The sequence below is a fragment of the Corylus avellana genome, chromosome ca8, assembly GCF_901000735.1.
Source record: "Corylus avellana chromosome ca8, CavTom2PMs-1.0".
NCBI lineage: Eukaryota > Viridiplantae > Streptophyta > Magnoliopsida > Fagales > Betulaceae > Corylus > Corylus avellana.
In genome coordinates this window covers 2,898,335-2,909,847 of record NC_081548.1, presented here as the reverse complement: position 1 = coordinate 2,909,847, position 11,513 = coordinate 2,898,335, and the positions used below count along the sequence as shown (strand labels likewise).

General features: G+C 33.4%; 2 protein-coding genes across 2 annotated transcripts; one reads left to right on the top strand and one right to left on the bottom strand.

Moving 5' to 3' along the window:
- The first annotated feature begins 5,775 nt into the window (after positions 1-5,775).
- Positions 5,776-6,792, top strand: LOC132189573 (serine/threonine-protein kinase ZRK1-like). The gene has a single exon (XM_059604317.1). The coding sequence runs from the start codon at positions 5,776-5,778 to the stop codon at positions 6,790-6,792; it is 1,017 nt and encodes a 338-aa protein (XP_059460300.1).
- Positions 6,793-7,452: 660 nt separating this feature from the next.
- LOC132190687 (uncharacterized) lies at positions 7,453-8,201 on the bottom strand. Its single transcript, XM_059605728.1, has one exon. The coding sequence runs from the start codon at positions 8,118-8,120 to the stop codon at positions 7,650-7,652; it is 471 nt and encodes a 156-aa protein (XP_059461711.1). The 5' UTR covers positions 8,121-8,201; the 3' UTR covers positions 7,453-7,649.
- Between the last annotated feature and the right edge of the window lie 3,312 nt (positions 8,202-11,513).

The window sequence follows — 11,513 nt, the reverse complement described above, 5'->3', positions numbered from 1 at the left end:
ATATATATATGGTATTCTAGGAATAATCACAGCATCATATCAAAGATTTGGGAATGCTACAATTACTCCCAAATCCCAGATCTTCGGCCTACCATTTTTGGCTCCAATGCCAAGGCTTATAAATATGTCCATGCATGAAGTATGAAGGTAAGCAATATTTTTTCTTAGAATTGAGACTTAAATAAATCAACTAATTTAGACAGCAGAGGAGGATCATCGGAACACAACCCGGCGTGTTCTCTTGACAATTGTTCGTGTTGCAGGTACGACGTGCAGCGTGAAGAAAGGTGGCAAGCATCCCTTGTATTCGCCATACTGGAAACTGTCATCAACATTATTAAAGAACCATGTGAAAAACATGTGTTATAAAAAAATGACAGAGTTTTGCTTCAAATTGTGTTGTAGAAATTTCTTCCAACTTATTTTATAAAAATGATATGTATTATTTGAACATGTGATATGCACATATTTTTTAATAATAGTGACAAAGTTTGCTTCAAATTGTGTTGTAGAAATTTCTTCCAACTTATTTTATAAAAATGATATGTATTCTTTGAACATGTGATATGCACATATTTTTTAATAATAGTGACAAAGTTTGAATAAATTTTATTAAAAACACATGTGCATCTCACATGTTATTAAAAAAAAGGCACATGTCATTTTTATAGACCGAGTTGAAAAAAATTTCTCCAATCCAATTTGGAGGAAAACTCTGTCCATAAACAGAACAAGTGTTTCTTACATGCAGTTAAGGAATACATGGTTACGTTTAAAAAATTGATTTATAGGAAATTCTTACACCCATTTTCTTGTAATTTTATGTTCAATTTTAATTTGGTAAAAAAGGATGTAAATTCCCTCCAAATTAGGTTTGAGGAATTCTTCAAACCCTTAACATGTGAGAAACATATGTTTTTAATGACAAAATTTTTGGAGATTGGGTTGGAAGAAATTTTTCCAGCCTAGTTTGTAGGAAATTGTTCTTTTATTTTTTAAATTAAAATGTAAGAAGCACGTATTTAATAATTAAAAAAGCATGTTTTTCTCACATATTCAAAATGGAATGTTGAGGTTTATGTCAAGAATGGGATTGGGTTTGTTGGATAAAATGTTTTAGAGGATTTTTTTATTTATTAAAAAAGTATTTTAATCCGACATAAAGAATGAAAGTAGCTTTAAATATTGTGCTTGTAATTGTTTATTAATACTTTTATTTTTTGTTGCTAAAAAGCAAAAAAGCAAACCCAAAAAGCATTATCAAACCAACCAATTAATTTTGAGAAATGTCAGTGAACAAAAGCCTAATTAGAGTTTGTGAAATAACATTAAATTATTGAGAAATGCTATAGTGTAATAAAAATATAATTTTTTGCTCATAAAAGTCCTAAGTGACAAGAGACCACATGCCTCATTCGTAGTTGCTGCGTCCCCACCCACTGATAGGGCATATGGCATCTTGCCACCTAAGACTTTTATGAGCTAAAAATGAGTCTTTTTATTGCACTATAGCATATATCTTTTCAGAATTTGAACTTATCTTATATCCGATCATATTGTGAAACATTGGTTTATAAAAATTTTTAAAAATTTGTTTGTAAACCACTCATCATTGGGCTTTCCCTTCTTCCTATAGAGCACTGGTTTCTCCTCCAAACCAAATCAACCAAGGACGCGTTTCGTTCGTATTTTTTCTTTCTCGTCCTCTCTCTCACAAAGCCTTTGATTTTTCCTCGAAGAATCAGCCGTTTCTCTCAAAAGCTTTAATTTTAATTATGGTGGTGTTGCTGTTCCCAATCATCAAGATTGTATCAAAGAAGCTTTCTGGCCGAAACCCCTAATAACTCCGAGTCGCAAGAACACTATAAAAAATGGTTTTTTTTTTTTCTTCTGACAAGCAATTTTTGACGTGTTATGTGGTTTGACACCTGTCATTATTGATGTGTGTCGGGCGTTAAAATTTTGGGTGTCAAAAATGAAAATTTTTTGACGTGTCACTTTTAACACGTAAATAATTTTTGATGGGTCAAAAAGTGGCACGTGTTATTTTCTGACATGTCAAAAAAATTTTCTAACGTGGCAGGAGTGGCACGTCACAAAATTTTCTATTTTAACATGTCAGTAAAATTTTAACAAATTATTAATTTTTTTTTCTTTTTTAAATTTTTTCTGGAATTTTTTTTTTCAATTAAAATTTTTATTAATTTAAATTATTTTTCAATTAAATTATTATTATTATTTTTTAATTTTTTTCACCAATTTCGTTTCTCCAGCTCTCCATTTTCTCACTTTCTCTCTCTTCTTTTCTCCATTAATTTTCAAAAACTCAAGCTCAAAAAATCTTCAAAAAATCAAAAACCTAAATAAAAAAATCAACCTGAAAAATCAACAACCCAAACGTCAAACCCAACAAATCTTCAAAAACCCAAAAAATCTTCTTATCTTCTCTCTCTTTTTTTTTTTTCTGCTTCTCTTCTTTTTCTCTTCTCCTTTTCTTTTTCTTCTTCTTCTTCTCATTTTCTTTGGCTGCTTCTCTTCTTTTTCTCTTCTCATTTTCTTTTTCTTCTTCCCTCTAGAGGGAGCTGGCCGTGCAGAGAGAAGAGTTAAGAAATAAGAAAAATGCAACAGCAATATTCAAATCAAGAACTTGTTAGTCAGATAAGAAGGGAAAGTAGTTAAAAGTATTGGATTGGAGTAGAACACCATAAGTTCTATGCAAAGTTGTCTTGGGCAATAGATGATACAAAAAGGATAGCATATTTGCTCTGTTCCTGGGGAGAAAGAGAGAGAGATCGGATTGAGAGAGGAGAGAGAGTGTGGGGAAATAAAAGAAGAGGGAAATAATAAATAATAAGAAGAGGGAAAGAAGAGGAAAAAAGTTGAATATCCCACTCATTTTTTTAGTGACGTGTCAGTATTTTAGCACGTCAGAAATTTCTGGCGTGCTAGTTTACCACATCAGAAATTTCTGATGTGATATTTTAACATGTCAGAAATTTCTGACGTGGTAGTTTCACACATAAAATTTTTTTATTTCTGACGTGGTAGTTTCACACGTCAGAAATTTCTGACGTGACATTTTCTCACATCAGAGAATGCCACTTCAGAAATGTCAGAAGTTTTTATTAGATTCTAACATATCTCTATATTCTTACAACAACAAAATATGATGAGAAATGATAGGAATCAATAAATTTCTCATATTTGACCAATATTCCCTTACAATCAATCATTGAATTTGTAGACATATGTAGATTTCATATAAGTCTATGGTAGGTTCTATAAATCTAATAGTTGATTATAAGAGAATATGTGCAAAATATAAAAAATTTATTGATGCCTACCCTTTTTCAAATATGATTATCGTGGGGTGGTCTTTAGGCTATGTGGAAAGCTGACGTGGTAGCTCTCAGTTGGAGGGCGTGACTGTCCATTATCGAGAAGAGATGCTTCAATGCATTCTGTCAATCATCTCCCCCAACACCTTCTCTACAGAATGCATTGAAGCTTTTCACCATGGAGAAAAGCTTAGGAACTGCCAAGTCATTGCAAAGAAATTTCCCAAAATCTAGTTTAAGGGTGTGTTTGAGAACCGAGGGCTCCTGTGCGTGTGCTGTGCACTGTAGAGTAAGTTTGAATTGCTGACCAAAAGCTGGGACATGCTGCAATGCTTTTGCTGTGCTTAACACGTCTATTTTCAGCCTGCATTTAGTGTTCCAAAACTGCCCTTGCAGCAAACCCATTCAATGTGATATTTCTTTTCACTGCAGGGGTAGTTTTGGAATACTAAATGCAAGCTGAAAATAGGCGTGTTAAACACATTAAAAGCACTGCAGCATGTCTTTCATGCTGTAGCTTTTGGTCAGCAATTCAAACTTACTCTACAGTGCACAGCACACGCACAGGAGCCAAAACCGGTTGTCAAACGCAACCTAAGTTTGCTTACCTTCATTTGTTAAAGCTGCATCTCTCTCTCTCTCTGGGCTCACAGGTACATTTTTAATTTTGAGTTATTATAATGCCTATGAACTACTTTAATCAGGATTAAGATCATGCTGTTTTCTGATTTGTGTTATTGCTGATTTTATTGATCTGTTTATTTAAGCACTGATCTGTTTTAATTGGATCTATAGGTGCATATTTCAACTTCAACACTCAGTTATATTGATTGATTATCAAATTATATCACCTTGGTTTTATCATTAAAGGAAGTAATTATTAGATAAGTGTTAGAATATATGAAAAATATATAATATAATGAAGCTTCGATATCATGTTGAAGACTTGGAATAGCCTTAAAGATTATATTGTGCTTATTAACTTTATTTGTCTATAATACAAATGAGATTTAATTACAATCTCAATATTTAATTACAATCAGCCCTTAAATAGAAAATATTTGATATCAACGTAATATGAAATATACAAAAATATTAATAATTAATTTAGAAAACCCAATATATGACTTTAAATTTGATTTTTTTAACCCAGAAATAGAAAAGAAAAAGACTATCCGATTGGCTCTTGAGATAATTCAATGGACAAGGTGGCCATGGAAAATCTATTAGGTGTTATACAACATTTCTTGCCAGGGAAAATTTCAAAAGTGTGCAGGGTCATTGAATGTCTTCATTTAAAGCCAAACAAGCCTCTTGATGTCTTGTCTTAATTAACATGTTATGTGTTTGTTCATTACTAAAAGCATTAGCAGTAGCTTCCCAACTATTTTATCATTGCAACCGATGAGAGATGAGAGAAGAGAGAATTATTGGGACATGTGAATGAGAGAGGAGAGAGAATGAAATGTTTTATAATTTAATAATGCATAGGGAGTTTATAGTGTTTCCCAATACATTGAGAAACACTATAGATGCTATTTAATGTTGGTTAAATTTGGGACTTCTGATGTGGGTGTTTTTTTTGAGATTTTCCCTAAACATAGGGAAGGAAATATGCTATAGGGAGTATCTTGCTAGTACTCTAAGAGCATCTTTAAAAGAATAGTCAAATTCTTAATAATAGATAAATCTAACTATTATGGATGATTTTTTGTCCCCAGCAAAATATGCAATTTTTTTTTTTTAATTTTTTTGTTCATCTAATGTGAACAGTAAATATACTGATTAGCCTATTCATTATTCACACTATAAACTTTGTTTATTATTTTTTCTCTCTAATTTTCTTTCTTGTACTCTCTTTCCTCCTCTTTCTTTTACACTATCTTCCACACAAAATAATATAGGGTAAAGTTCACTAATTAACCTCCTCAAACTACCACCCTAATGACAATCTACCCCTCAAACTATCAATGGCGACAATTTACCCCCCAAATTACCAAAACAACGACAATGTACCCCCAATGCTAGCAAAATAATGAAATTATCCCTATAAAAATTTCAATAAGACAAAAATACCCTTAAAATTTTGAAAAAAATAAATAAATTTTAGTATTTTTGTTTTTATTTTAATTAGGGTAATTTCGTTATTTTGTTAAAATTGGAGGTACATTGTCATTGTTTTGATAGTTTGGGGGGTAAATTGTCGCAATTGATAGTTTGAGGAGACGATGAGTAGATTGTCGTTAGGGTGGTAGTTTGAGGGGGTTAAGTGGACTTTACCCAATAATATATTAAAGAAAATAAAGAGTACAATAGAGAATCTGTTGAAGTGTGTATAGAAAAATGAATAGCTAAAATAAAAATTTGTACTTTTTCAGTAACTATTTTCCCTACTTCTGCTGAAAATGATCTAAGGGTTTGTACCGAAGAAAGCAACATGATGAAAGCGTGCTTGAAACTAAAGAGGAAACCCAAAGAGGATGAAACATGGTTTACGAAGAATGGAGGATTATTATTAGAGGAGCTGATTGCCTTTTGCAATGGGAAATCCAATCCTATCCGCAACTTCTCTGCCAAAAAGCTTAGAAAAGCAACAAACAACTATGACCCACGTCAAATTTTCCTGTGGGATTGTGATTTTAAATTTTACAAAGGTTCTCTTGAAGACCGCTTAATTTCAGTTAAAGTGTACAGAGATTTTGGACCTTTTGCTGCTCAAGAAAATGTATTAGAATGCATTATTAAAGACATTGCTGTTGGATCACAAATGAGTGTCCATAAAAATGTTCTGAAGCTCCTAGGATGCTGCTTGGAGACCAAACATCCGATTCTAGTGTATGAATTTGTGGGGGACAAAATTCTCTCCAATTGTATCGATCCAAGGGAAAGAGCCATGTTAGTCAACTCTCAGCCGCTGCCATGGAAGTGTAGGTTGAGGATTGCAATGGGCATAGCTAATGCCATTGCATATCTCCATAATGCATTTTCCAGGCCGGTTGTGCATAGAGATATCAAGTCCCCCACCATTATATTGGATAAGGAGAATGTTGCCAGATTGATTGACTTCTCACTCTCCATATCTATCCCTGAAGGTCAGTTGCATGCAGAGGGTTCTGTGCGGGGGAGAATGAGTCTTATTGATCCTGAATATCCTAGTACAGGCCATGTAAACCAGAAGACTGACGTGTTTAGTTTTGGTCGATTTCTACTTGAGCTTTTGGGTCCTCCAATCGGCTTTCTTGCTATAGGGTGGGCGGAGTCGGTCGATGTACAAAACCGGTTGATTGAAATTGTAGATCCGGCGTTACTGAAAGAAAGAATTGATGCAGAACAGTTTCTAGCTTTTGCAAGGCTCGGCCTGAGTTGTTTGTGTGAAAAAGGAGAAGATAGGCCAGAAATGATCGACGTGGCAAAACAACTCAGGCGTATTTATCAGTCAGTCTCACCACTTTAACTTAGCTCTCCACCCAGATTGATTAATATTTGGGGTCCTCTAGATTTATGGAGTAATTTTAGGTGGTTTACTTATGTCCTATTAAGAATGATGTGGTTATTAAAATTAATATTTTATCAGAATTTAATAATAATCAATCACAAGCCTAATGATGATTTTAATAGTCACATCATTTTAATATGATTGATTAATAATGTGTATGATTGATTCACTTCCGACTGAATTTTAATATGTCATTTTTCTTTTGTTTGATAGAGGTTGTGTTGAACTTTTTTACTTTGCAGGTAATATTTTCAGTTATCAGGCACTATACGCAAATGGAATTTTTTTTTTTGGTCTAAAGATGTATATAATGTTTAAAATTTTTAGATGACAATGCAATATGTAAGGAGTAATGCTAAAGACTATCTTTTTATTCTCTTTTTATCATCATAAAGTTGATACGACTTTTAAAATTAACATTAAATTTTAGATAAATCATACTTGAATTTTGATGATAATTTTGAAAGCTACATCAGTTTTAAGAGGATAAAAAGATGATCCCTAGTATTACTCATATATAAGTATGATAAGTGTCGGAAAAAAAAAAAAAGCATGGAAGGTATATAATATTATGTAGTAACTGTTTAAACAGCCCAAGTATTTACATTGGGTCGTGTTTCATATATAGATGTTAAATTACAGAATTACAATATTTGAATTTTGAAAGTTGAATGTACAATTATCTATAATCTGTACTATTTGAATTCAAGTTATGAATTCAAACCGAGAATGCTCTGTTCCAATACTATGAATTGCTGTCCTTCGTGAAATTACTCTTTCGTATAGAGTAATCGAGCTCTTCAATCCGTAGAATCCTACGTCGCGACATCATCGGTTTTCGGAAAAGCACACTTCTTCGTGAAGAACGTCGGTAGAGGAAGCGAACTCGGAAGCGGAGACGCAAATGTAGAAGGCCCGGCGTAGAACATGACGGGTACCGCCGTCGGATCCGGACCCAGCCGCTCCTTCAAGCCCAGATCCAGATTCGGCTCCCCACGGTTCTCCTTATCCGCCGACGTTACGGTCAGCTCTTCACCGCGCTTTAAAATCTTCACCTGGCCCACCACGAGGTTCTTCAACGGCGATGCTTTCTGAGCCGGAGACGACGCGGTGGTATTCATGCGCCGCGAGGGGATCTTCTTCGTGTGGCTGTGCTGCGTACAGTTAGAAGAAGGAGCATTATGGCTCCTCCGAGGTTTCTTCTTGCGACTCGGAGTTATTAGGGGTTTCCGCCAGAAAGCTTCTTTCATACAAACTTGATGATTGGGAACAGCAACACCACCCATAATCAAAATCAAAGCTTTTGAGAGAACCGGCTGATTTTTCGAGGAAAAATCAAAGGTTTTGAGAGAGAAAGAGGACGGGAAAGAAAAAAATACGTCCTTGGTTGACTTGGTTTGGAGGAGAGACCGGTGCTTTATAGGAAGAAGGAAACCAAAGCGGAGTGGGTTACAAAAATTTTAAGGTAAGTTTAAATTTTAAAAAATTTAATTATGTTTTGCCATGTCAATCTGTAAAAATTGTTTTATAAAATTTATTTTTAAGTCTAACACTCTTTAAACCAAAAATCTTAAAGACAATTTGATGACCTGGCCAAGAAGAATGTTTGACCGCTCACAGTAGGTTTCCGTGCACTACACGGACACGGTTATTCATTTCAAAGGCGGTGTTTCGTAACTGATTTTTTTTTTTTTTTTTTTTTTTAAAAAAAACGTATGGACGTATGGCTCCTTTGTTTATTAAGGTATTTTGGGTGGATTTTTATTTATTTTTTATTTGAAAATTTGTTTGATGTATAAATGTAATTTTTTTTTTTTGTATTTTTAGAAATCTTTTGTATTTGAATTATTTATTAATATTTTATTTTAAGATTAAAAAAAAAATAAAAATGTATGAGACGACGGTGGAAGTTGGAACGGGTTTTCATTGTTGGTATTTGAGGCGCGTAGGCTCCTATTTACGACCCGGAATGGCTTTACCTTAAAAAAAAAAAGCGGAATGATACAGCCCCAACTTGGGGCCAACTTTTTATTTATTTATTTATTTATTTAAAAAAGTAATAAAATTAAAAATTTAAATTTTTTTTTAATCAATAATTTTTATTTTGGTCCTTCTTTTATTTTGGTATTTTAAAATATATATATATATATATATATATATATATATATATATTTCTTCATAATAATGACCATTTTTAAAAAAATTGGTCATTATTGTGAATAAAAATACAATTTTTTTTTTTTAAATACCAAATAAAAGAAGGACCAAAATAAAAAATTATTGCTTCAGAAACGTTTTTAATTTTTAATTCTGTTATTTTTTAAATTAAAAAATAAAGAAAAATTCTGAAGCAAAATACAGTTTTTATTTTTTTTAACAATACCAAAAAAAAAAAGAATAACCAAAATAAAAAATTATTGCTTCAGAAACTTTTTTAATTTTTAATTTTGTTATTTTTTTAATTAAAAAATAAGACAAAAGTTGGCCCAAAGTTGGGCAAAATAATTGTGCCTTTAACATTTTTCAAAAAAAAAAAAAAACGCTGCTGGTTAAAGTATCTGATGTGGGGAACAGGATCCTCTCCAGTCCATAATGGACTAGAGAGGATCCTGTTCCTTGATGTGGGTGCGAATCTTCGGTGGCATAATTATCTTCGAGCTTACTTATTGCCCCTTTTACGCAATTACCAAGTTGCCATGGCACTGGCAATAACTTATCTAGCAAGTAGATATATGTTTCTTTTCTTTTTGGGGAACCTGGATTTCCCTTTTGAGATTGGATGAGAACCAGGACCAATAAACTTTGGGAGGGGCTCCCTGCTAAAAAAAGAAAGAAAGAAAAGTAGACATGTTTCTTAAATAAAGACAACCGCACTTGTTCGTGTCATCGTGTGAGCCCTGACTTATCTAGCAAGTAGATACTGTAGATAGACGTTTTTTTTTCTTCAAATTTTTATTCACTTGGTTAATCGAAAAGGCAAATTAACCCATATCGTTACATTTTTTTCCAAAGGTTTAACGTTGGTCAATCCCAAACTAAATGCATCGTTTTACCATGTCATCGTATTAATTTAATTTAAAAATTATTATTTTTTTGAAGGGATAACTTTTCCCTAGACCCATCCCATAGGGGTTGGGGGTGGCTTGCGGCGACCCTCGAAGGAGTTCCGGCCACCCCTAACCCTTATGGGTGGCTTGCGGCAACCCCCAAGGGGTGGCTTTCCGACCACCCCTAACCCTCTGGGGGTGGCCGCAAGCCACTCCAGAGGGGATGGGGTGACTTATGGCCACCCCCGAAGGGGTTAGGGGTGGTCGGAAAGCCACCCCTAACCACTATGGGATGGCTTGCGGCCACCCAAAGGGTTTGGGGGTGGCTTGCGACAACTTCCGAACCCCTTCAATTTTTATTTTTTTTAGATTTAATTTTTAAATTAAATTAATATGATGACGTGGCAAAATAGTGTGTTTAGTTTGGGACTGACGAGCGTTAACCCTTTGGGGAAAAATGTAACGTTAAGGGTTAATTTGCCTTTTTGATTGACCAATGGAAAAAAAAATTCGAGAAAAAAAAGAAGTTTAGGGAGTTTTCAGTTTTGGTGCGTTGATTCAGGGATTTATAATATATTTACCTTTATAGATAATTAGTCAAATGTTATTTTGGTTAGTCAAGATGATAAAATAAGACCCTTTTTAATTTTTTTTTTTAATGAAAAATGTTAGGTGTTCTTCTCTTATTCTCTTGGTGTTCTTTTGGTTCTAGATGAATATTATTTTCTAAAAATCAGATGAGAAAAATAAGAGACAATTTCTTTTTTGTTTTTTGTTTAAATAATATCTACCTAAGAATAGAAGAAGACTATCCAAACACTTCTCTAATATTCTCTCTTCTTTGTTCTCTCAATGAAGAATAAAATAATCTTTAAGAAAAGAATATTTACATGAAATAGTAAAATTGAAAAGTTTAGGCAAAAACATACTCTAAAAAAAATGGAATCTTTTGATGTTGCTCTTAACTTTATTAAAAGTTTGGGAAAATTTAGGATAATTGGGATAATCTCTGTGTTTCTAGTACTCATACAAATAGAACACTTGAAAAAAATACAGTTAGGAATGAATCTTTTGATGTTGATGAGACAAATATTCCTGAAGGTCATTTGCATGCAGAAGATGCTGTACGTACGCGGGAGAATGGGTTTTGTTGATCCTGAATATTGCACTACAGGCCATGTAACCGAGAAGAGTGATGTGTTTAGTTTTGATCTATTTCTACTTGTTCTTTGGCAGGATGGATGTTGGATACTCCATAAGGCAAATATTCTGAATCCTTTCTGCCAGGCTTTGTGAGCCATATGATGAACAAAACCGGTTGATTGAAATTGTAGATCCAGCATTAATACTGGAAGAAAGAATTGATGCGGAACAATTTCTAGCTTTTGCAAGGCTTTGCCTGAGTTGTTTGTGCGAAAAAGGAGAAGATAGGTGTTGGGTTTTGAATTGCCAAATTCAGTGACAAAATACATTCATCTGCAATTCCGTCAGCAGTGCATACATACAAGGTGTTGTGTTAAGAGAAGACCTAGAAGATGTGATTAAGTTTAACCAATCATAATAGAAGACCTATATGATATGGTTAAATTTAATCAAAATCGGAATTCTTTAATTAGAGTTAAAATAGGATTT

Bases quoted from the DNA above. Each gene is read 5' to 3' on its own strand.
- LOC132190687 (XM_059605728.1), bottom strand. From the start codon at position 8,120: ATGGGTGGTGTTGCTGTTCCCAATCATCAAGTTTGTATGAAAGAAGCT.
- LOC132189573 (XM_059604317.1), top strand. From the start codon at position 5,776: ATGATGAAAGCGTGCTTGAAACTAAAGAGGAAACCCAAAGAGGATGAA.